The sequence below is a fragment of the Papaver somniferum genome, chromosome 10 (assembly GCF_003573695.1).
Source record: "Papaver somniferum cultivar HN1 chromosome 10, ASM357369v1, whole genome shotgun sequence".
NCBI lineage: Eukaryota > Viridiplantae > Streptophyta > Magnoliopsida > Ranunculales > Papaveraceae > Papaver > Papaver somniferum.
The window spans coordinates 133,107,096-133,134,564 of record NC_039367.1 but is presented as its reverse complement, the minus strand read 5'-3'; the positions used below and the strand labels follow the sequence as shown (position 1 = coordinate 133,134,564).

The following is a 27,469-nucleotide window of genomic DNA, read 5'->3' as shown; positions in this document are numbered from 1 at the left end:
AACCGTAATTTTTTACGGTGCAAAAATAGTGCCAAGTTACGGACCGTAACTTTCTACGGTTTCTAACTAGGTTTAAGTTATGTACCGTAACTCTTCCACGGTTTGTGTTGAACATCAAATTACAAACCGTAATTTGTTTTGGTCACAATTTTTTGGGTTTATTTGTTTCTATCTTGTTTGTTCAACCTTTAAGAAATCATACAAATGTATTGCTTGTGTAGGAATCCTGATAGGGTGAAGAATAAGAGAGGGAATAACTTAACTCCGATTGATCATACACGCACCCCTCGCGGTGACAAGCATTTAGGGATAGATCATAGAGGTGTCCCCAATAATGCGAAGAAGAAGAATCAATTTGATATTAGGTTTAGAGACCCATCTGTAGGTAACTCTGGGGTTGAATTATAAGGAGATGAACCTAATGATCAAGAAATTGAAGATGTGGGAGTTGAAAAGAACCGTGAAGAAGTTGATGATGAAGAAAATGAAGAAATTCCTGATGAATCCAATGACAAAGAAGATGAGGAAGAAGAAGGAAATGATGAAGAGGAGGGGGACGAAGTAAGTGATGAACATGAGGAAGAGGAAGCAAATGATGAAGAGGGAGTACAAAACAAGGGGAAAGAAATCCAGATCCAGCTAAACCAGTTAAAGAAAAGAAGCCGAGAAAGGAACCCGCACCAAAAGGGTTGCATATTCCTAAAGGAAAATAGTTGTTATTGCCACGGAAGAAGAATAAAAGACCTTGGGGCGAGGCACCAGATAAGTCATCAATCTTATTTGGTTATACCAATTCCTGGGCCACAAAAGTCTGTGAGACTAGGGTATATTTCTCTTAACACATTGTTATAATTTATTTCGATTTTTTTTTTGTATTTATGTATATTTGATTAATCTCAGTTTAACAAAATATGTTTGTATTTTTGATTAATACAAATAACTAGTATTTATATTTGATTAATCTCAGTTATTGGACATTTGGTTAAGAAATATTTGAACATTTGTTCGCCCTAATGTTTGATTAATCCAATGACAAAGAAGATGAGGAAGAATAACTGAGATTAATCAAATACTAGTTATTGGACATTAGGTTAAGAAATATAAATACTAGTTATTGGACATTAGGGCGAACAAATTTCTCAAGCGTCAAAGAGCTAGTTATTGGACATTAGGTGAAGAATGTGCTGATGTTCGTACTCTAGTGGCAAGTTCAGGATTAGGGCCTGGAGTTTTGAATACCCAATCGGAGTATGATAGTGTTGTGGTATCTGCCTTCAGGGAATGATATTGGCCAGAAACCGATACTTTCATCTCCTATTTGGAGAGATGAAAATAATACCGGACGATGTGAAGCAAATTCTTGACTTGGAAGTTGAAGGAAAATCTGTGTATCAAGGTTTCGATAACATGTATTGGAATGATCTTCACAGCCTTGTTGAGGAAACACTTGGGTGGGATAAAGACGAGACCGAGATGGAGTTTATGTTGGCTGGTAGTTATGACCCCTCGAAACCAAACAATGTTTCCAAGGTAAAGAAGTTGTTGTTGAATAATTTGAAGACGAAGAGCTAGGCGTACAGCCACATCGTATTTGTTGTATTCTATTGGGACCATATTCATGCCCGATAACTCGGGAAATAGGGTGAATGTTCATTACCTACAATTGTTGAAGGATTTGAAGAAGACCAGAGAGTATTCGTGGGGCACCGCCACGCTCGCATATCTACTTGAAAGTCTAAGAAAGGCCTCGAGGGTTAGGATCTACTGAAATTGTTGGGAATGTTGCGCTTCTAATGGTAAGTTTGGTTACATTTTATCATTTTTTATATTATGATTGTTTGTTATATTTATCTTTTGTAGTCATGTCCCAATTGCTTAAATTGTTTTATATTTTTCTAGGCATGGGTGTATGACCACTTTACGATCCTGAGACCTTCTACTGAATGGGAAGAACATGATCATCGACCTACATGAAAGAAGTTTATGTTCACTAGTGGACAAAAAAGGAACAAAGAAGCGAGGCTCATTGAAGTGAGGCAGGAAATAAATGCTTTCACTGTTGAAGATGTTATCTTTGACCCTTATTTGAGGATTGTAAATGGAGTTGATGCTCGTCGTTTCACACAGACCGCAGGCTACAATGGACCGTTGTATCAAGCCACAAGTTATGTTATGACCAATCCTCGTTGAACTCTACGCCAAATTGCTCATATTCAAGAAAAGGTCGTTAAGGAAAACTTCAAATTATCCAAGGATGGATCCGAGACAAAAGGCCCCACTATTGTACTCAACTACCGACCAACTCCGATGGTTGATGTTTGGAACAACCGCCATCAACAAAAATACCAACTCGAAGTGGGAGAGGCAACGACTTGTAGAAACACGAAAGAAGTCATTGATGATTACATAGATTGGTATTATCATTTTGGTCATCCACATGTGATTAATAATGATCCGGAGGCCCAACCACTTATTCAAAAGGCAATAGAAAAAAGGAAGGCTGCCGAGGAGAGAAAGGAGACAAAGGGATTATTTGGTATGACTTGGAAGAAACTATATTTCATGTCGGTACGTAACTTTGTTATCCTCATGACTTGGAATTTAGTTCTAATTTATATTATGTATTATGGAATAATCTCTTAAGACTCTTTTTTATGTGTGAATAGAAGAGCGAGGACAAAAGTTGGCTAATAGTATGACTTCATGCATCCGTGTTAATGGTGTGATTGAAGCTCCTCAACAAAGGACCTTACAAGATAAAATAAGGAACATGCATGATCCAACCAGGAAAGAATTGTACGAGGGGTTGGTCACGGAAGAAAGAGGCTTAAAGAGGGGCAGAAAGTCCATTGGAGGTGCGAGTACTAGCCATAGTCAACCGTCATCTAGCAGCGAAGAGATGCTTTTGGAAGAGGATGTTCATGGTGTGGGTACTATCCAAAGAGGTGGTCGCGGTGGTCGTAGTGGCGGTGGTCGTCGTGATGGTCCTCGCACTCGTGGTGGTGGTACCACCAACAAAAGAGGTCGTCGTCGTCGTCCTTAATTATGGTTGTGTGGAATTTGATAGAAGGACAACTTTTTATTTCTTAGCTTTGTGTGGATTGTTTTTAGTTTATGGATATTATCAAGAACTAATGGTTGTGTGGTTAGTTTTTAGCTTATGGATATTATCACGAACATTTTATGAATTGTGTGGTTGTGGATTTTAGATTATGAATTACTTGGAATGAATTAACATGTTATGAACTGTGTGGTTAGTTACTGGTTGACTGATAAAATTGAGATAGCTCTCAAGTTACCAACCGTAACTAGTTTAGCCACAAAATGTTAAGTTTTAAGGTAGTTACGGTTGGTAATAAAATACCCTTACAAACCGTAGACAACTTACGGTTAGTAACGACAATAAAGGCCAAACCGTAGTGAAGTTACGGTGTGTATTATTTTTGCATTATCAACCGGAAATTATCCTGGAACTTTTGAGATTTGGAGAGGTTACATTTACGGTTGGTAAAGAAACAACCTAATCAACCGTAACCCTGGTATAACAAAAATTTTGCAGAGTTACGGTTGGTAAATGTAATTGAGAAGTGAACCGTATCCCTGACAATTACTTTTTCATCAGAGTTACGGTGTGTAGAATTCAAGGACATACCAACCGTAACTTTGATGAAAAGTCAATTTTCAGGGTTACGGTTTGTTACTATATTTTAGTTACCAACCGTAACATATTTATTTCCTGGATATTCATGAGCTTATCTACTGAGTTGTCATTGTTTGATTTGAAAATATAGCCGTTGAAATCTTCAACGACTATATTTTCAAAAAATAGATCCGTTACATAATACAAAAAAACGAATTTATATATATATCCATTGTTTGTATATATATATATATATATATATATATATATATATATATATATATCCTCCTCACTAAATATTACACCACCACGTGAATCATCTCCTACTTTACCTTAAAATATATTATGGATCCAAACCCTGAATTTACATTGGAAGAAGATTTATGTATTTGCCGCAACTATGTTGTATGTTATCTAAAAAGAGGAGAAGAACGACGTCGATGTGGTTTTGTGAGTACAAGTTATTTGAGAACTCTTTTTGAAAACTTTTGTTCCGAAACAGGTAACCCTAATCACCGCGATGGAATTATGTTGTATGTTCGATATGGAACTATTCGGGATAACGTTCAAGAATTTATGGCATTAGTTCGTATTATGGGTCAAATACGATTAAGGGGTGAAACTGACGCTGAAGTTTTAGAGAGCTCTATTCAAGAATGGAGACGATGGAAAAGGTCGAGCTTTCAATACTTACCTCAATTCAACATCCTTAAAGACTTCTATCGCATTCGTAAACCGGGATATTAGTACCATTTTAAGTCGCACGAACGAATGAGTTGTAATGTCATTTATATTTGTAATAGATTAATGGTTGTAATGTTGATTTAGTAATGAAGATGGTCTAATGGTTTTAAATGACTTACATCTGGTTGGCCTTAGTTGTAAGTGTTAGTTACGGTTGATAACAACATTATAGGAACCAACAGTACATTACAATGGTAGTTATAGTGTGTTTGTGTATGTTTTTACGGTTTGTAGCTTCATTATCGTGACCAACCGTAAATGACAACGACAGTTATAATTGGTTTGTGAAGGTAGTTATGGTTGATAACTGCATTATCGTTACCAATCGTACGTAACTACGGTTCGTAATTGAACTCTTTTACAAACCGTAAATAACCCTGAAACTTGAATTCTACCCAAATTTAATTTAACAAAATACTTCATTCATAACGGGAATCAAATAAATATGATATTGCCACTTTTAATCACATCAAATTTAGTCAAAATACCAATACACAAAATATAAAATGTTTTTCAACACCCTTCACAACATTTACGCATCTTCATCATCGGTCATAACTATGAATTGGGATGGAAAGGAATGTATAATGGCCTTCCATAATTCAATCCTAGCCTCAAATCGATTGCACCAAGACTTGGGGAGTTCACCGTCACAATCAAATTCCATCCTCAAAGGAGGTAATGGGATTCCTTCTTGCAATTGGAGGCCCATATAATGATTTCCATGCACGTGCCCCATGACAATTGTTTTTGTTGTTGACAAATCTTCATCAAACGGTATTCTTGTTGGTGCAAATGTATAACTCATGTCTCTGGAGATTAAATGAATGACGCAATTGAATGAGTTGGCGAGGAGTTGGCCACATATAGGCATGCGCATCCAATATTCGCCTGTCAAACATACATTGCCGATTAACCGCCTTTCCCATTCCGCGAAGGTCTCATTTAACACCTCATCAGTTTCATCTCTTTCAACTCTCATCATTGGCTTATAGAAGTTGCGGTGACCACGTAGTCCCATTAAGCATTTTTTCCTTACGTAAGTAACTTGGTCACAACCCCACTCTTTCGCATCTTCAAAGGGTCCAAGTTGATCCATGAAGACGTGGTAACCACAATTTCCATCACCATGAACATTATTTGTGGCCTTGATATAATCACGAATATAGTCGGGGAAAAAAAGAAGGTAAATTTCATAGAGAATGTAATAGTTCCGGATATATCGACCATTCTCATCTCTAGGTGGTGGTTTAGGCACTCCTTTTATAAGAAGCGTCTCCTTCTCCTTCTCACCACTTGATGGAATGTTTTCAACCATCGGACTATTTCCATTGTTCCTTGCTAATTATTTAAGACCAACTTTACCAACAAGTTTTTTTATTGAACTAACTTGGGAGGAAACCTCGGAACCGACAAAAGAACCTTTACCTTTAACTCCATCATCGTTTTTTGCACTTTCTTTGCAACCATTTCTTTTAACAGCAACTTTGCTTCTTTGAAGTTGTTTGGAGCGAAATACCAAACCTTTTCCTTTAACATCAATTTTGCTTGTTGAACTTTCTTGGGTAGGAAGCTCGATACATTTTTCTTGTACATTTCGACGGCTTGGTTCCGCTTGACCTCTTTTCCGTTTGTTTCTACCTTGAATATCATCCTCTTCCATCCATCTCATCCTCCGCTTCATATTCCTTTCTCAACCATTCATAACCCGAAGGATCTCTTTTCTTTGATTCTTCCGCCAATTCCCTTGCGGTTTTATTTCGGACGTAACTCTTTTTTTTGGTAGGAGGCCTCCCCTTACTCTTCCCTTTTGGTGGTTCCTTGACCCCGGCTTAGTGTAGCATATTTCTCGGCTAGAGCTCTTCCAATCTCGGTATCGCCAAACGTTCCTCCAAAATCTCGATCAATTATTGTTTCACGGAATGATAATTGTTGCCAAAAGGGGTCAACATCTTGAATCGGGATCACTTTGACTTGTCATGTTTGGACAAACACACTCTTCTTCATAATCCCCCAATTCAAAATGTTGTACTTCATACATTATCTTATCAATTGTGCGGTGCGAAACTAAATGTAATTCCCCTTAGCCACGAATTGTCTAACCATTTGGTGTGTAGTTTACTTTTTCTTTTTTCAAAACACTACGTAACTCTATCATGATCACGGAGAAAATAAGCATTCATGGCTTCTAATAACGTAACTAACCCACCATTACAACTATGAATTTTTTTTCTTCAACCGGTTGTGAGATGACTCCGCCGTGCTTGTAGCTTGGTTGTTAAAGTGCCTATATTGGTTAGTGAACGCTGCTACAAACTTCTCTTTGTGCGGATCCAACCAATTATCCAACAAATACTTCACGACACTTGGATAACTTATTTTCGAATGGCCACTAACATACGAGCTCTATCCTCATATTCATCCACGGTGATAGAATGTATCAAGCCTCTCCACTCCATTTTGAAACTATCCCATTTTAGTTCCACCAACTTGTCATCCTTCGTATATTTCTCCTTGGCTTCGTCTTGTTGATGTAACAGTAGTTTCTTTATTCTATCCATTTCGCTTTTGTTGGTTGGATGGACAATGCACATGCACTTAGTTTCAATACTATTCCACAAGTGGAACGTGGAAAGAAGGTTATGAGATTCCGGGAAAACCATCTTTATTACATTCAACAAAGCTTGTTCCTTGTCGGTAATGATCACATTTGGAGTGTATCCCTCTACGTATAATAGCTTCACTTGGTTTAATGCCCACATATAGCTCTCTTCAAGCTCATTCTTCAAGAAGCAAAAACCATCACTAAAAGGAGCATTTGTAGAAGTTTGCCCAACAATGTTAAACAACGACATCTCAGACTTGTTGGTTTTGTATGTGCAATCCATTAGAAGCACTTGATGAGAGCACCGTGCCAACTTTACAAACTCGGGATGAGCGAATAAAAGATGTTTTATTCGTCCTTTCTCATCTTCATCGTGGAAAACCGAGTAATTGTGCGCCTCCCCCAAATGCCTTAATTGTTGCATTTCGTTCCTTTGTTCCCATTTATTATTCTTCAATTTTGTTCTTGCGTTGTAGATGTTAGGAAAAGTAGAAGCATTTTGTGGGTTTCTTTCCTTTAAGTGAGCGAGGATATCAATGGACTCCATACGAATTTATGTCAATGACTCTACGATCTTCTCTTATTCTTCAATAAGGCGTCCAACATAAGAGTGTGTTAGCAAACTATCTGGTATAGGGTGGTTATGACAACCGCATACAACTTTCTCCAAAAACCACTTTTTTGCCGCGTTCCTTTTAAATTGAAGCTTGAAGGGGCATCGGGTCTTCTTAGAGAAAGTAGTCATCTTCCTCTTTGTCTTTGCTTCGTGCACGGTACCTTTTTTTTGCGTGACTTCTATGTTTTCCACTACACTCGCAAACCATTTGAAAGGCAATATCACTAGTGGTACCGTTACAAACTATGATCCACTTAATCAACTTGCCTCGTTCTCTAGCCCACTTCTTTGCATCTTCTTTCTCATCCCATGTCTCCTCGGTTAAATAGTGAAAGTTAGAATCTTCGGTGAGAATTTCATTTGCTAAAGGTTGTTCATCCATTAGGGGAGGTACATCCACGACCTGGACAAAAATATACCAACATTCGTCTAAACGAGGCAACAAACGAAAACGTATACAAAGGTATGGTTGGTAGCGAAGAAGTATAAACAAACCGGAAGAGTGTTACAGTTTGTAACTTTAATCCTATACAAATCGTAGAAAACCTACGGTTGGTAATTGTCATATTCTAACAAACCGTAAGTTCATCAAAAGAAAACTAAAACACACAGTGTAACTTACGGTTGGACATGAAAAGTCAATAAAACACCGTAGCCGAATTACGGTTGGTCTCGATTTATATCTTATTAACCGTAAATAGTGCAGTAAATACTCCCATGCACATGATGAGTTACGGTTGGTAACTATTGCAGGACATTAGCAAACATAAGTATCCTACGGTTCGTAATGAAACAAATTATGCTAACCGTAACTGGTATTATTTCTGGGTTTTCCCCAAAATTCAACCAGTTACGGTTGGTATTCGAAACTTTACGTACCGTAACATATACTTAAGGTTGGTCACAAGCTCAACTACAACTGTATGTTCTTCTGAAATTTTATAAAATTTGATTTTTTTACGTACTTTAGAGAATTTTGAGCAACAAAAATCTAATGGGAACTAGTTTAGAAGTATATGTGGTCATTTTCAGTGCTGGGTTCTTCACTTTGTTGGTTAATTTCTTCAATTGGTTGGGATTAACCTTCAATTTGGGTTAAAACATCTACACCATCTAACAAATACTCCATATCAGGATCTCCATCAAGAGGTATGTAGTACTTGTTTTCTCTATCATATAGAGATTCACCCACCTCAAATTTGCAACTGGAATCACTCATTTTGGTTGAGTGAATCAAAATCTAGGGTTTCACAAATATCATATAAGTTTTTCTTTTTCTTCTCCTCTAAACTTTTTTTTGTTTTCTAACTCTAAAAATCTGATTTTGGTTTTGATTTTGAGTTAATATAAGTGAAATTAATCATTAACACTAAACTTGATTATCATCACTAAAATAGGTTATCAATTATGAGGGTTAATTTGTCATTTCCAAATTTTTTTTGATATGGGACACCTTGAATGATCATGTAATGACCTTTTTTGTCCTATTAGAATGTTGCCCCTCTAATAAACCATGCCGCCCCTATAATAAGCATCTTTCGAATATTTCAGACCCCAAATATGGGTTGGGAACATTTTTTTTGCTGGTCACTCAACCAAAAGAGAAAACTTCATTTTGGTTGGTCTGTTCAGTTAATAACTGAATCGAAATGCTCATTTAGAAAAACCACAGTGGACGATCAAACCCATAAATATGGTCCAGAAACGAGACACAGTGGGACGGACTAAAGAGTAAAAGCTGGACCAAAACCAAATCCCAGACTATATTTGGTCTGGGACCAAGAACAAAACCAAATATATTCGAGCGAACGTATAAAGTGATCAGATGATAGGGAGGATGTATAAAGTGATCATGTGATGTGGCGGATGTATAAAGTGATCCTGGTTGATGGGGAGGATGTATAAAGTGATCCTGTGATGGGGCGGATGTATAAAGTGATCCTGGTTGATGAGGCGGATGTATAAAGTGATCCTGTGATGGGGCGGATGTATAAAGTGATCCTGATGTATACTATTTTCCCAAGCGAACATTATATATGTGCTCAACCAAATTTACTCTTCCACCCTAGTGTAACACCACGGACTAAACTCAAATTTTATCGTTTTTTATGGTCTTTGGTCTTTGGTTTTGATCGCACCATTGCAGTTGCTCTTAGTTATCTTTTCATGTATTTGACACGAGTATATGTGGAAGTTCATATGCATCGTATAGGTTGTTGGTTAATCTTCAATATAGAAATCACCAAAGTTGTGGTTGATCATATGAGAAAGATTAGAGCTTGTGTTTAGTTTTGAGAGATTTTCTAAACATCAATAAAGAGAGTTGTCTTTATATAAGCTAAGTTTCATCTTGCAGTTTCCATTAATTGGTATCAGAGCTTGTTTCTGAGCCATGGCAAACGAAACCACCATTGTGGGTGCAAAACAGTTCACGCCACCATCAATACAAGTTCCAATCCTCAACGCCACAAACTACACAGTATGGGCCATGAGAATTAAGGTACTGATGAAAATCTACAAAGTTTGGGAAACAATTGATCCTGGTACATTGGACCCAGACAAAAACAATGTTGCCATTGGATTACTCTTTCAAGCAATACCGGAATGTCTTGTTCTACAAGTTGGTGAACAGGAAACTTCAAAGAAAATTTGGGATGCAATAAAGGCACGTAATCTCGGAGCTGATCGAGTTAAAGAAGCCCGTCTGCAAACCTTAATGTCTGAATTTGAAAGAATGAAGATGAAAGATACTGATACTATTGATAGCTTTGCACGAAAGCTATCAGAGATAACCTCAAAAGCTGCGTCACTTGGACAATCCATTGATGAAGATAAACTGGTAAAGAAGTTTCTCAATAGTTTACCAAGATCCAAGTATATTCATATCATAGCTTCTCTCGAACAAGTCTTAGATTTAAAGAAGACTAGCTATGAAGATATAATTGGAAGATTAAAAGCATATGAAGAAAGAATCCTTGATAAAGAAAACAATGGAGAAAATCAATGAAAACTCTTGTACACAAACTCTTACCAACAAAACTCTGCGACAAGAGGAAGAGGTCGTGGAAGAGGTGGTAGAGGAAACATAGGCCGAGGAAGGGGAGGAAGGTTTAACTCACAAGATAGAACAACAAGTCAGAATGATCAAAACCAAGGGAAAGAAAAGAAGGATAGATCAAACATTATTTGTTACAGATGTGATAAACCAGGACACTTCTCCTCTGTATGCCCTGAAAGAATAAAAAAGATAGAAGAAACAAACAAGAATGAAACAAGGGAAGCATATACAGCTTTTTTCATGCACGAAGTTGTATTCTTAAACGAAGGGAAACTAATACCAAAGAATTATGAATCAAAGGATGGTGAAGAAGGAATCTGGTATTTAGATAATGGAGCCAGCAATCACATGACTGGTAAGAGACACTACTTTTCTGAACTCAATGAGAAAATCAAAGGACAATTGAAGTTTTGGGATGGATCTTCTGTAGAAATTGAAGGGAAAGGATCAATTATATTTCAGAGCAAGACCGGAGAACAGAAGCTTGTCACAAACATCTACTTCATCCCAAACTTACAAAGCAACATTCTAAGTTTAGGACAAGCTACAGATGTTGGATGTGATGTTAGAATGCGACAAGATTATCTAACAGTTCATGACCCAAGTGGAAGACTTTTAGTTAGAGTCTCACGCTCACAGAATAGACTCTACAAGATAAGTCTCATGATTGGAAGGCCATTGTGTCTGAATATGAGACTGGAAGATCAGACATGGAAGTGGCACGCAAGGTTAGGACACATAAGTTTTAGAACTTTAAAGGCAATGTCTCAGAACAAGATGGTTCGAGGGCTACCACAGATAAACGATGAATCAAGGATCTGTGAATCATGTTTAGTTGGGATACAAACGCGTCAAGGTTTTCCAAAAGCAACAACACTCAGAGCCTCCAAGCCATTAGATCTTCTTCATGCTGATTTATGTGATCCTATTACACCATATACACCACAACAAAACGGAGTGGTGGAGAGGAGAAACAGGACTCTAATTGAGAATAACGAAGAAGTAGAAGAAGAAGAAGAAGAAGAAGAGATCGATGAAATAACTCAACCCATTCCACTGCGAAAATCAACAAGACAGATACAAAAGCCACAGTATCTGGAGGATTATGATCTTCAAGCTGCAGAAGAATGTGAGATTATGCTACTTTCTGTTAATGATGAACCAAGGAATTTTCAGGAAGCAAAGGTCTCGACTAAATGGACACAAGCATGTAGAGAAGAAATTATTTCAATCAACAGAAACAAGACTTGGTTTCTAGTTGATAAGCCAGGTGGGGTAAAAGTGATTGGTCTTAAGTGGATCTTCAAAATAAAACAGAATGCTGATGGTACTGTCAATAAATACAAAACAAGGCTTGTAGCTAAAGGATATGTACAAGAATCAGGCATAGATTCTGATGAAGTTTTTGCACCAGTTGCTAGACTAGAGACAATTCGTCTCTTAATAGCAGAAGCAGCATCAAACTCATGGGAAATTCACCATTTAGACGTTAAGACAGCATTCTTACATGGTGAATTGCGAGAAGATGTGTATGTTGAACAACCAGAAGGTTTTGAAGTAAAAGGACAAGAGCATAAGGTTTATAAGTTATCAAAAACTCTATATGGTCTAAGACAAGCTCCTCGAGCCTGGAATACAAAGTTAGATCAAATCTTAAGAGAAATCAGATTTGTTAAGTGCTCTAAAGAAACATCAGCACACATAGGAGAAGAAAAGGGAACGCTTCTTGTGATTGCAGTCTATGTAGATGATCTATTTTTGACTGGCAACTCCCTTAAGGTGATCAATGAGTTCAAGAGAGAAATGTCATCAAAGTTTGAGATGTCAGACCTCGGAAAACTCACTTATTACCTTGGCATACAAGTCCATCAAGGAGTATATGGGATTCAGATTAAACAAGAAGCTTATGCAAGGAGAATACTGAAAGAAGCAGCACTTGAAACTTGTAATCCAACTAAGATACCAATGGAGTTTGGACTTAAAGTTTCAAAGGCACAAGAAGAAGCTGAGATTGATCCAACGAGTTATAGAAGAAATGTTGGATGCCTTAGATACTTGTTACACACAAGACCAGACTTGGCTTTCTCTGTGGGAGTAGCAAGCCGTTATATGCGGAGTCCACGCAAGTCTCATGGTGATGTAATAAAGCAGATATTCAGATATCTAAGAGGAACAATCATCTAAGGATTGAAGTATGGTCGAGGAGGATCAAAAGAAATTGTTGGGTATAGTGACATCAGTCATAATATTGACCAAGATGACGGAAAAAGTACAACTGGTCATATATTTTATCTAGGTGAAGCACTTATTACATGGTGTTCACAGAAGCAAGACAATGTAGCCCTCTCATCCTGTGAAGATGAGTTTATGGCCGCAACAGAAGCAGCTAAATAATCAATATGGCTTCAAGAACTGTTGGGTGAAATCAAAGGAAGAGAACCTGAAAAAGTTCTCATCAAGATTGATAATAAGTCTGCAATTGCACTCACTAAAAATCCACTGTTTCATGGGAAGACGAAACACATTCACAAAAGGTATCATTTCATACGAGAATGCATCGAGAAGGAGGTCATTAACGTAGAACACATACCTGGAACTGAGCAGAAGGCAGATATATTGACAAAGGCATTAGCTCGGATCAAGTTTGAAGAAATGAGACAACTGATTGGAGTACAAGATATGTCACGGGTAAGGTTGAAGCTTAACGGGGAGAATGTTAGTTAATCTTCAATATAGAAATCACTAACAAGTTGGTTAGGATAAGAATAGGAAATACATGAAGTTCTAAGAATTAGGAGCTAGCTGAGTTCTAAGAAAAGGAAAGACATGTAATAAGGTAATAGGACTAGGAAAAGGAATTCATAGTTCTGTATATATATGATCACCAAAGTTCTGGTTGATCATATGAGCAAGATTAGAGCTTGTGTTTAGTTTTGAGAGATTTTCTAAACATCAACAAAGAGAGTTGTCTTTATATAAGCTAAGTTTCATCTTGCAGTTGCCATTATAGGTATCTTTTTTTTATGTCACTTGACATGAATATACGTGGAAGTTCATATGCATCAGAATTATTTAAAAATATAATAAAGAGAGCTGATGTGTTACATTAAAAAAAGATTTAGTCAATGGTGAGTTCTAATATCGAAAATAATAATTGTTACGTTAAAACAAATCCGTGCAGTCAACTGCGCACATTCCTTTCAGTATATCATCGGGTCATTGAGTTGTAATTCACACAAAGAAACTTTATTCCATCTCTTTTACGGGGCAACATAACTGGTCATGCATGGTTGCTCCTTTGTAATATTAGATGAGTTCATTCAATAACTAAGAATTAAACATAACTAAGGATAGTGCATGTGGGTGGTATGTGGGTGGGGTGGGGGTGGCGGGGGGAGTCCGCTTGCTCAAACCTATGTAATGTGAAATGAAATGACCACACATTGCACATCACTCTGAACATATACATGGCACACAATGAACGAGTAGTCACTAAAACGGTGACATGGTAATGCTCGTTACCATCTCCAGGCCTCACATATTACATTTTCGTTACCATCTCCAGGCCTCACATATTACATTTGGAGACCACTATAACTACCAAACAGAACTAACCTGTCATTTAGATTGTTGATATATATACTTTTAATTTCCAATATAGAAACTTCTAGGATATGTTTTCGGACAACGAGATACCAATTCATTTTGTTTGCACCTCCCTAACTAAGAGTACTGCGCATAATTGGATTGTCTCTGCTTAAAACGTGTTAATGGTGGATTGACAGGAAAGAAGAAAACGCCATGAAAGCATATTTTGGGCACCAAATCGCTAAGATATACTCCATGAGGTTTCCCTAAGCGGTAAAACAACCCCAAGTCATATCCTAGTTCGATCATAAAGGAAAAAAAAAAAAAGAGTGCGGAAAACCCAAGAAATAGTTTTCTATATACAGTACCATCCATGCGGAGCCAAGATAAAGGATTCTCACAAATGGATCCCCGTATGTTATATTAAGGAATACTTAAGCGCCGTCTGAGACTAAATGCAGTAATGTTAATGCGCCTTCTTTTTTTTAACATGTACTTTCATCTTCATTCCTGCAGCGCAATGGCCTGGTAAGCTACAAATAAAGTAATTAATTCCTTTTTTAAGCAGTATCTTGTCACTTCCTGACGACACTGCTTTGGCTGATTCCGTTGCAGAGACCTTGCATTTTCTGTATCCAGCAGCATCAACTCGAACAATGTTGTGTGCTCCACGAGAGTACTTAAAATCTGTATTATCATCAAGGTAAATTCATTCCCGAATTAAAAAGAGCTCCATTAAGTTATAGCGTTAATGTCTTGATAGATTAGAATTACTTACGAAGAGTATCTCCTGCAGCAAAGGATCTGTGAAGAGCCCATATATTATACGATGATTTTGAAGGGAAACGCCATCCTCGATCCCCACCGACAATATGATTCCTTGAGGCGTTAACGTAAACAGAGATTGATGAAAACCCGATAATTAGCAAGTAGAAACTGATCACTGCAAGATTGCTTGCTACTGATGCTTTCATGGCACCTATTGATCGTCGAAATCAACTATTCGTATCTACAATCAGCTGAATGATTGGCTTCCATCTCTAGAATCCCCGGCTACAGATAGTATATATATATATGTACAGAAGTACTAATACGACTGGGAATAGCTAATTAAGATCTTGTATACCCCGGCAGGAAAGTTCCAATGGTGCATGCATGTGGGGTAGGGTTGACTTAAAATTGTTTTCTCCATTGTTAATTTATTGTTACCGAGTTTAATAACTTCTATGGAATGCTTTAAAAAAAAAAGAAAAAAAACCTTCTATGGAAGTTGTTTCCTTCCATTAAATAATCAAACAACAAATAGTTGTCGGCTAGTCTGAATTCTGAGCACATAAAGAGGTCGGTTTACTTGACCAATAGAACTTCTGTAGTGTGTGTTAGGACTACATCTACGACATGATAGGAAAACTGATGTTTTAGAATGAGTTACATGTAGAATGTTTGTATTCTAGAAAACTCTCAGATAGGTAATATTTGAGATACAAGTTGTTAAAGTTTGTATATATATGCTCTCCCTGTATACTCGAATATTATTGAATCAATAAGAAATTATAATTCTCTTAACTCTTCTATCTCTTCTAAACTCTACCGTGTCTTTCTAAACCTAAACAAAACCTAAATTTGACTTGGTATCATCCTTGTCGATCCTCCATGTCTTCCGCAGCTTCTACCGATTCTACTATCTCTACCGTTCTCAATTCATCTCAATCACTAATGGCCTCATCTATATTTTCTCAACCTCATCATATCATCACTGTCAAACTCGATGACACAAATTACTCTCTATGGCGTGCTAAGTTCTTACCATATCTTCAAGGGTACGAACTTGACGGTTTCGTTAATGGTGAAAAGCCTTGTCCTGCTGCAACTCTTCCCAACCCTAATCCTGATTTTGCTGCATGGAAGAAACAAGATCGTATTTTTTACTTGGCTGGATTTTTTCCTCTTTAACCCCTGCTGTATTGAGGCATGTTCACCGCCTTACAACTTCTCGTGAAGTTTGGACTTCTCTTGAGTCCTTGTTTGCCTATAAATCTGCTGCTCATATTCACCATCTCCAATGTGAACTCCGTGCTTTGAAGAAAGGATCACTCTCCATGAGATCATATATTGATCGTGCTCGAGACATAGTTGATAGTCTCGCTGCTGTTGATACTACTGTCACCACTATAGAACTGCGCCATTGTATCCTTGCAGGCTTGGATTCATCATACGATCCAATTGTTACCTTCCTGACCACATCCATGGCAGCTATGACCATTGAAGATTTTATAACTTACCTTCTTACCTTTGAGTTACAGATGGAACAACAGCACAAGCCTTTAATCTCTCAACCCGTTGCCAATGTCGCTTCTTCTACAAGGTACCCTGCATCAAACCCTAATTCTTCTCAACGCAGTAATACTGGACAGACACAGAATGTCGGTTCTCGTCGGGGAATAGTTTGTTATCTCTGTGATAAGCATGGACATCTTGCACCTCTATGTTGGAAGCGGTTTGATCGTACATTTCGACCTCAACCACCTCGTCATCCACCATCATCTACTGGAAAATCTTCTACGGCTCCTCGTGCTTATGCTGCTCAAGCGTCAAATTATCCTTCCAGTGCTCCGTGGGTACCAGATAGTGGATCTACCGACCATATAACTAATGACCTTTCGAGACTAGATATTCATTCAGAATATAGCGGCCCTTATCAGATCAAGTTGGGTAATGGTGATTCTATTCCAATCTCTCATGTTGGTTCATCAATTTTAGGCACGCCTGATCGTAAGTTATACCTCTCCAACACATTGTATACTCCCCATATTTCTCATAACTTGTTGTCTGTTTCTCGACTTACAAGTGATAATAATATGTTGTTTGAATTTCACCATGACTATTGTCTTGTAAAGGATCGGTGTACAGGGAAGGTTCTTCTACGCTGCCGTAGGGTGGGTGGTTTCTATGAACTAGATGCTTCGTCAGTTTTTCCAAAAGCTTGTGTCGGTGAAAGAGCTGGTTTACATAATTGGCACTCTAGACTAGGACATCCTATGATGCGAACTGTGCGTCATATTATTTCAAAGTTTTCTCTTCCAGTTTCTAGTAAAACTATAACTTTTTTCTCCTCTTGTCATGAGCATAGAAGTCATAAGTTACCCTTTTCTTCTAGTATGACTAAATATTTGCATTTCTTAGACTTAATTGTTTCAGATGTCTGGGGTCCTTATCATATTTTGTCTAATGAAGGTTATCGTTACTATATTATTTTTATTGATTCCCACAGTCGTTTCACTTGGATGTTTCCTTTATCTCACAAATCCGATGTCTATTCCATCTTTCTTGTGTTTCAGAAACATGTTGAAAATCTCTTTAATCGGAAAATTAAAAGTTTTCAGTCTGACAATGCTGCTGAACATCGTAAACTCACCCCTTATCTTCAACAAAATGGTATTTTTCATAGGTTTTCTTGTCCACATACCTCTGAACAGAATGGTTTAGTTGAGCGTAGACATCGTCATATACGTGAAACTGGTCTTACTTTACTATCTATGGCTTCTATCCCCTCATCTTACTGGTATGATGCTTTCTTTACGACATGCTACCTAATGAACCGTGTGCCATCTTCAGCACTTGCACAAACATATCCTTATGAGACTCTTTTTGGTGTGTTACCTGACTACACTTCTTTACGAGTTTTTGGTTTTCTATGTTACCCTCATCTTCGCCCATACAGATCTCATAAGATGGAACCATTATCCTCTCCTTGTGTTTTCATAGGGTAAAGTCCCATGCATAAAGGTTACAAGTATCTTCATATTCCTACTGGTCGAATTTATATCAGTCGTCATGTTGTGTTCAATGAGACTACTTTTCCCTTTATTGCGCAGTCGACATCTTCCCCAACCACCGATCAGGTAATCTATGTCCCTATGCATGATTTACCGGTCTTCGACAGTTCATCACATAATATCCTGCAGCAACTCCCATCTTCTAATGATGGTGCGGCACTTACGTCACCATCAGTTGACGTTTTATCTCCAGCAGAGCCATCGCTCATTACTCCATCAGCTGACAGTCTACCGTCTTCATCTGCAACATTAGACTCAAGTTCTGTACAACCAATTACTACACAGTCCTCGTTGGAAACTACACAATCTTTGGAGACCGTATTACCTCCTTCATCTGATGCTAGCAATTCTGTTCAAGGGACCTCTACACAGACTACGTCCACTGGTTCTGTTACTACTGGTCATCCGATGGTTACTCGAGGTAAAGATGGGATTTTCAAACCTAATACTTCCAAGTATGCGCTTATTGCTGATTCTCAACTTGAACCAACCTGTTATTCACAAGCTTAGGCAATTCCAGACTGGCGAGAAGCTTCTGATACAGAATATAATGCATTACTTCAAAACGGTACGTGGACTCTAGTACCCTATCATCCTTCTATGAATATCATCGGTTGTAAATGGGTTTATAAAATTAAAAGAAAAGCAGATGGTACTATTGAACGTCATAAGGCTCGTTTAATGGTTAAAGGATATAACCAACATGAAGGTGTTGATTATGGAGAAACATATAGTCCAGTTGTGAAGCCTTGTACTATAAGAATTATTCTTACACTAGCTCTCTCTCATAATTGGTTTATTAATCAGTTTGACGTTCAAAATGCCTTTATACATGGCAATCTTGAAGAGGAAGTTTACATGAAACAACCACCGGGATATGTTGATCCTAATTTTCCTACATATGTGTAAACTTCATCGATCTCTTTATGGATTAAAACAAGCTCCGCGTGCCTGGTACCATCGACTGAGTACTTTCTTGTTACATAATGGATTTGTTACTTCTAAATGTGATTCTTCACTCTTTATTCGGCGTGATGATACTGAAATTGTTTTCTTTCTAGTTTATGTTGATGATATTATTCTTACTAGTTCAAGTTCATCGGGGTTGCAATCTATTCGTACTTCTTTACAAACTTAGTTTAAGATTAAAGATCTTGGTTCTTTATCTTATTTCCTTGGCATTGAAGCAAAGCGTACATCTTATGGGTTATTTCTTACACAAAGGAGGTATGTTCAAGATCTTCTCATTCGAGCAAAAATGGATGGTGTCAAACCAATTCAAACTCCACTCAGCACAACTGGACATATATCATCTGATCGTAGCACTTTAATGACTGATGCTACGGAATATAGAAGTATTGTTGGTGCATTGCAATACTTAACTTTCACTCGTCCTGATTTGGCATATGCAATTAATAAAGTTTGTCAATTTATGCATACTCCAACAGAATATCATTGGAGTTTAGTTAAACGTATATTACGTTATCTGAAGGATACTTCTACATTTGAAATTTTTCTTAAACCGGACAACACTTTGCAATTATCTTTCACTGCTTATACGGATTCGGATTGGGCTGGTTCTTTGGAAGATCGTCGTTCTACAAGTGGCTATTGTATTTTTTTGGGAGGAAATATTATTTCTTGGAGTGCTCGTAAACAAAAAACAGTATCTCGTTCCAGCACTGAATCTGAATATCGTGGTTTTGCTATTGCTATTGCTACTGCTGAAATCATGTGGATTCAATCTCTTCTTTCGGAATTACAGGTATCGACTAAGTCTCCACCTGTTTTATGGTGTGATAATCTTGGAGAAACATATCTTACAGTTAATCCTATATTTCATGCTCGTACAAAACACATTGAAATAGATTATCATTTTGTTCGTGATCGAGTTGCTTCCAAACAACTGGATGTTCGATTTATTTCTTCAAAGGATCAAGTGGCAGATATATTTACAAAACCTCTTTCTGAGGATAGATTTGCATCTCTAAGACTCAAGCTAACGGTTCAAGATGACCCGTTGCGCTTGCGGGAGGGTGTTAGGACTACATCTGTGACGTGATAGGAAAACTATCAGTTTTCCTGAATGTTCTAGAATGAGTTATATGTAGAATGTTTGGATTCTAGGAAACTCTAAGATAGGTAATACTTGAGACACAAGTTGTTAAAGTTTTTGTATATATATATATATTCTCTCCCTGTATACTCGAACATTATTGAATCAATAAGAAGTTATAATTCTCTTAACTCTTCTATCTCTTCTAAACTCTATTGTGTCTTTCTAAACCTAAACAAAACCTAAACTTGACTGTGTGCACGTCGTGGGTAACAGAGAATTTGAAAATTCTTGTTCTTGTCTTTTCAGAATCTAATGAACATAACTAGTGAAGTGGCCCGGGGACAGGGGGGATATCAGTCGGTATTTAATCGTTTTCTTTTTTCTTTTTTTGATCGTCGGTATTTAGTTGTTTAGTTAATTGCTTTAATTGGTTCTCGAAGTGAAGCGAAGCTTCGTTTGATTAATTGTCTTGTGAAGTGATGCGAAGCTACATAGCAAGTACTTCATGTTACTAGATGACCGCTGCCACGATGGGACGCCGATCGAAAAAATTGATGCAAAACTAAATTTGGTTCAAAATTTAGTTCCGACATAATAGCACAAAGTAGGACTTGCAAATTTGTAAAACAAAAAGATGTTCAAACAAAGATATCATATGTTTTTGTAAAGAGATATAAAACAATTTTTAAAATTGTATACAGTTGAGTGGATTTCCCGTGCCATAATGGCACGGGGGTGGAAGCAGTGCTGGTGATCTAGTGCTTTCATTAGTGTATCGGGGTCAGTATCTACCAGTTTGTGATGAACACCTTTGCCAAAACGAGCTACCAAATTTCATAAAAGACAGTCCATAATTTCATAAAAGATAGTCCATAAAAAGAACTAATATAGTTTAAAGCTAAAATATGGCACGAAAAACCAAGTCCCCAAAGGTACGATTTTGTTGTAAAAAATATAATTTAAAGGGGATACTTTTATGGTGATGTATCCGCGCAAACACTGGGACGAAATAATTATATTGGCAGTCATATATATATATATAGATACACTTTTGGTGACACTGTTAAGAATATTAGATGACTGCTATCACGGTGGGGAAGCCTACGGAAAAAACTGAACCTCAATAGAGTCAATACCTGACCAAATAGGTTGTGGTTGTACCAAGTTTTTTAGGGGCCCTAGGGGAAAACCGAAAATAGAGGCCTTAAAACCTTTTTTTCCCGATTTTTTAAAGTAAGAAGATCAACAATTTCAAGAAAATAAATAATAACATAAGTATGTAATAAATTTTTCGAATGGAAACGACTAACAAGAGTAGTTAATCAACGAAAAATTGATCTTCCTGGCCTCCTAGATGGAAAATCATCAATTATCTTATCGTAATCGATGTTATTCACCATGTCGATCTCGATATATAACATTTCTAGGTCATTTAATCTTCTGTGTGACATTGTTGACCGAAGGGAAGCCTTGATCAATTTTAGCTTCGAAAAACTTATTTCTGCAGAGGCGACTGTAACTAGAATTGTCAATAAAATCATGTATGTGATTTCTGTGTTTGGGTAGCAACCTCTGTATATTTTAGGAAACCTAACACTTTGATTGGACTTTCAGTTTCTTCTGGCAAATAGCTTTTGAATTATGGATGTAATGATCAACATTACGTCCCGTAATTCAAAGAAGAACTAAAATCTGAATTAAATAACACCATGCATAATTTTTTCTTGCTATATTATTTTCTCTAATCCACTAGTTCAATGTTCAATTCTTAATCATGATTATGGGACTTCCCATTGTGAACCAATTCTTCTAAAAACGTTATTACTATGAAACCCTATCTAACTAGCAATTGACCAAAACTAGTACTGTCTATTTCTGATCTTAAATATTTGTCCTTCCTCTTTTAATCCTTTTTTAGATCGATTCCAGATCCAAATATTTTATTTCTTTCTTCTCGCCTCCTCTTTCAACTCACTACAGGCATCTCTGCAATTACCACCACCAGCTCCGTCGTCGGGGCTAACACCACTAAGTCCTCCACTATTAGCAGTATATCTCAGTATGATTGTGATCAATTTATCATTGATATATTATTAAGGTTTTAGAGAAAAATCACTCAATTTCTTTTAGTTTCAGATCTCAAAAATCAATCTGCACCACCATCATATTTATCGCAACCACCAACACTAACACCACCATCTTTATTTCTGCCGCCATCACCATTAGTTACTACCACCACCATCACCATCTTTATATCGATCTCCACAATTGCATCAAATATATCATTTTAACAAAACAAATTAAAAAAAAAATCTGTAAGAAAACTGAAAAATTAGGTTTTGGAAACCGATTTTGAAGATCCAAAATTCTAATCTTCAAGAACAAGCAAATTAAAAGATTCGGTGAAAGGTAAAACCAAATATTAGGGTGCACTAGTTTAGATTTCTTGTAACTTCTACTTTGTTAAGGTTTTGGTACTAATTTTGCTACAATCAGATTATCATCCTCATTAATTTGTATTTGAAAGTTGTTTGATTATGTTTTAATATTGATTTGATCTTGTTTGTTGCTAATAGAAAAAAATCTCAAGTTGTTGTTGTTGCTGTGATACATGAAAATGCTGCCAATATTGTTCCATATCCATTTTACAGGCATGGTTCTTCGGTATTAACTTCCATGGTCGTAAGATCTCTGGACTTCAGCTTTTATGGGATCAACTATTGTTGTTGACGCCATTTTTTATGGATCAATTACTGTTGTTGATCCCATTTATGGGATCAACTCCTGTTGTTGACAACATTTTCTGTGGGATGAACTACTGACTCTTATTGTTGACAACATTTCCTTGGATTAGTATAGTCATGTTTGTAGTTTAAATCATGTTTGTTAAAAAAAAAAAACTTAATTTCTTGTTGGGTTGTATTTGTGTATTGTTGTTCGACTGATGGTAGTGGTGGTGCTGTTGAATATTATAGTTGTAAAGTTCTTCAAATGCCGAATTTGTGGTGCAATGGTAGCATGACTGACTCCACGTCAGATGATGCGTGTTCGACTCATGCCAAGTTCACTCATTCATATATGTCTTCTTCTTTTTTTGTCAAACTTTGGTTGTTGCAGGCCAAAGATGGTTGTTGCAGAGATTTTTGATACACTGCTCTAGCACGAAAGGTCTTGATGTGTTGAAGTTGATTCACCTTTTTTTGCATCTTTTTTAGGTTTAACACTAGTTGGATGTTTCTTTTTTTTATGCTTTTTAGTTTTTACTTGTAATGTTTGTAATGACATACATTTTGATTTATTTTTTACGATTGTTATTCTTGTGTTTCTTAAGATGTCGGTTTGAAGATTCCATGTTTATTAGTTTTTATAGAAAACAAGCTCATATAAATGGTGTCAAATCCAACTGTTGATCCCATTTTTTGTGGATCAACTTCCATTGTTGATCCCACTTAATGGGATCAACTTCAATTGTTGATCCACTTAAAGGGATCAACTTTGGTTGTTGACACTATAATCTGGAAACATTGTTCCTGAGTTCTGAATTTTTGGGTCAACTTCTATTGTTGATCTCACTTCCATTGTTGACACAACTGAACTGGAATATTTTCTAGTTATTTCTTCTGAATTCTGATGGCCGTGGTGGCGACAGTGGTGGCGGCAGCAGCGGAAACAGCATCGACAATGGTGGTGGTGGTGGAATATTAGTGGAAGTGGTGGTGGAATGGTGGTGGCAATGGTGGTCGTGGTGGAGTGGTGGTTATGGCGGTGCTGGTGGTGGTGGTGACTGTGAAGGAATAAAGAAAGAAATTTTTTAAGGGATAAGATTTTTAAATGAAAAATAATATTATAAGTGAGGGTATTAAGGTAATCTATTTTTTAATGGATAAGGTTTTTAAATGATAGGGGTATATTTATTGTTGTATAAGGATATATTTGTTGGGTGTCAAAACTAAGGGTATTTAATTAATATACCCTATAATCAATTGATAATTTTTCAAGAACTTTTGATAATGGATAACTAAGGGTTCGGTAGAGGAAAAAAACAAAGCGAGAAGAAAGAGAGAAAAAGAGTTTACAAACAAACGTTTGATTTTACCAAATAGGCATTGGGTAACCCAGATACAGATGGATAATCTCCACCGTCTGTATATAATTATCCAATGGATCAAAAGAAGCTGCCAAACCTTGTAAAATAATAGTCTGTCAAGGGATCCCTCCTCCCGAAAAAAAATATGCAAGCATCGTTCGCATGAAAAGCCAAGTATAAGGCTTAAGGTTATTTTTATTTTATTTTTGAAGCATGAAATTTATTAGATTAGACTTAAATTACACGGGGTACGTAATACCAATAGAGTCTGCTATTACAATAAAACCTATAGACTGCGGAATTTCGTGTTCCCATATGGTGGTTGTGAGCCTCCCTATGGAACAGTCATCCGCTGCTCGATTTGCTAAACCGTCTGCTGCTTGATTTCCTTCTCTGTAGACGTGTCTAATGGTGTGTTGATGGATTTGAGTGAGCCTTTGTTTGATCTCTGCAACCAGATTAGATATATACCATGGGGCGTCAGTATCCGAGGTTATAAATCTCATTAAAATTTCCGAATCCGTTTCAAATTGAACCTTTGGCCATCCTCGTTCAGTCGCCGTTTTAGAAGCGATGTGCATGGCCCAAGTTTCTGATGCAAGTGCCGTGGTGATGCCTAGTGGTTGTGTTATTGCCAGGATTGTGCTGGTTTCCTCGTTTCGACATATAATACTTGCTCCTGCTATTCCGGGGTGACCCCTTGTTGCCCCGTCCATGTTAATTTTGATCCAATCTGAGTGGGGCTTGACCCATCCCACAAAGATGGTTGAAGTTGTGTTTGTTCTTTGGGCAGGGTTTGCATACGGCTGCATCCCAGGGAGCACCGGTGGGAGGTGGCTCTGGGCCCATGAATATTCCTGCTAGAGTTTGATAGCCATTAGCATTACACTTGTAGGATTTGGTTGTTGTTGACGATACATCATGTTATTCCTGGTTATCCATAGAGACCAAAAAAGGAAGCAGAAGGTTGTGGTGAACGGTGCAGGCACTTTTATTTTAAGGATTTGGGGTATAGTTGTTTGATGAGGTAATGAAGTGGGTATGACATGATTGTTGTTTTGGTGGTTTGTGAGGTGGGTCAGCAATAGGTTCCAAGAGTCTATAGCTGTTTGACATTGAAGCAGAATGTGAGTGGATGTTTCAGGATTAGAACTGCATTGAGGGCATAAGTTGGAGTTGGTGAGTTGGATGCGGTTAAGAATGTTGAGGGTTGGTAGACCCTCAGTGGAGTGATAGTATGACAACGGAATGTATTTTCGGTGGTGGCGATTGTTGATATTCATTTGATGACCCCCCGGTATTAATGGGATGAAGATGGGAGCCGGGGTAGGAGTGGCCAGATATTACACATCCTAATTTTGATTCCAAAATAATTTGTTAAAAAAAAGCATTTCTTTATCATTTGGTTTGCAGTTTATTCCACAGTCAACTTGTCATTCATAAAATATGGAATTGAATTATGAGGGAGGGGGAAAAACTTATCTTTCTGATCATTTTGGTAACCAAAAACGGATACACAGTAGAGTTGCTGACATTGGCCGGAAGATATTCGGCGAGATTGAAGTAGAACAAAACTCGAGGAATCCATTGCTTTACTCATTCAAGTTTTGTTGTTTTATAAGTGGCAAGTTGAGTTTCACGTACAACCAGGGAAGAATTAATATATTAGTATCATAAACTTAGCTGATTTTTTGATGCATCTCTGGGTTTAGTCGATGCCATGAATGATGAACGCGGATGAACACTGTCATTGCGGGAGGTAGGAGACCCGATGTTGCATCTCGGAGTGGAGGTGTTGGATGGCATTCATTACTTCTCCTCATTGCTGGTGACATTTAGGCCTTCCGGGTATAATGTTGATGATGATGTTATTGACTACAACAGTTGACAGCGGAAAGTAGTAGTGCTTTCGGCTGAGCGTTGATGGTATAGACAGTTGATGGTATAAGGTAGTGGTGTCTGCGGGTGACAAAAAATTGATGGTTTTGATGGCGGGTGAGGATTTTGGTGTTGGTAGTTATCATTTGTTAGATGTATGAGTGGCGGAACTCATAATGGGTAACGTTGATGCTATGTAGTTGAAGAGGTCTTATGATATTCTCGATATTTTGTCACCTGGGGATGCTTTGTTGCAGCAGGATCATGGCATCTTCATTCACGTCAACATTCCTTAGTGATCCGGGGTAGCTCTGGTGATTGCATATTGAGAACCCCTCTCTGTAGAATTTTACAAACACCTGGCGTGCAAGCAACAATTTTTTACTGTTCCGGCTTTCTGCTAAATCATGAATCAAAAAAGGGGTTAAATCCAGTAGAATGATTTGATGATTACAAGAGCAATGACTTCAAATCGGAATCAAAAACGATATAGTATAAGAAACCTAACATATTTTGTTCCAAAGTTTGATTTTGAAACAGTCAAAAATAATTGCAGAATCAATAGTTACAGTTTAATTAAGAGATTAGGGAGTCAAACTTAATCTTGATGATTTTTCATGTGGAAGGAATTTGTAGAGAGATTTTGCTGGCAATGGCTCACACCAATTTTTTCCTTTTCTTCGTTACAACGCTGGTTACTGTTGGAGTTCACTACATGTGGGAATTGTCGATGATTCCCGTTATAAGTGATAGGGCCGTGAATAATGAAGTCTCCGGGTGAGGGTTAAGCATTTTAATTGATGACCCCGACATTAAATTGAGGATCCGGGTATGGGAGAGAAACAGGTAAGGTTGTTTTTGTGGTCAGCTCGTGTTGTCGGAGTTGTGAAAGATGGAGGCTTCAGATAAGAAAATGGTGTTGGCAAAAAGTTGGGAAAGCATACATGACGTTATCGGGGAGAAAAAGAAATGGTGATGATGGTGCTATTTGGATTGAGAGTTCTGTGAATCTGTGATGTTTTCATGTTTTCGGGGTTTTCTGATCAAGGGTTCTATATTAGTAATGTTGGATAAGTGGAGACGGGGGTAAGAAATAAGTTTGAGTTACTTTAGCTGACCCCGGGTGTTTAGGTAGGGAAAAGACATGAAATAGGAGTGTCGGACGTATTTTCCGACGTATGGTAGGAGCCGAGGTTGGTATTTTTCCGGGGTAGGGATGGGTCCGATATTGGTATTGAAGATTAGTCCCCAGTGAAGTCGCCAAATGTAAATACCCAAATATTATTATAGGGTTATGAGGAGACTAATCCCAATACACAAGGGTCGAGATCGTCTGTGTCACTGCTTGGGTGTGCCCT

The 27,469-nt window shown here is 37.5% G+C and overlaps 1 protein-coding gene and 1 long non-coding RNA gene across 2 annotated transcripts; both read right to left on the bottom strand.

The window, feature by feature from the left end:
* Window positions 1-14,587: 14,587 nt before the first annotated feature.
* On the bottom strand, window positions 14,588-15,277 carry LOC113318018 (basic blue protein-like). Its single transcript, XM_026566145.1, has 2 exons — window positions 15,030-15,277; window positions 14,588-14,938 (listed from the first exon to the last, which is right to left on the bottom strand). Exons 1-2 carry the CDS (start codon window positions 15,223-15,225, stop codon window positions 14,718-14,720), a joined length of 417 nt encoding a protein of 138 aa, XP_026421930.1. The 5' UTR covers window positions 15,226-15,277; the 3' UTR covers window positions 14,588-14,717.
* A 10,520-nt stretch (window positions 15,278-25,797) lies between these two features.
* On the bottom strand, window positions 25,798-27,209 carry LOC113317735. The gene is made up of 2 exons (XR_003343909.1): window positions 26,710-27,209; window positions 25,798-26,508 (listed from the first exon to the last, which is right to left on the bottom strand). It is a non-coding gene; the product is annotated as an uncharacterized LOC113317735 (long non-coding RNA).
* Window positions 27,210-27,469: the final 260 nt, after the last annotated feature.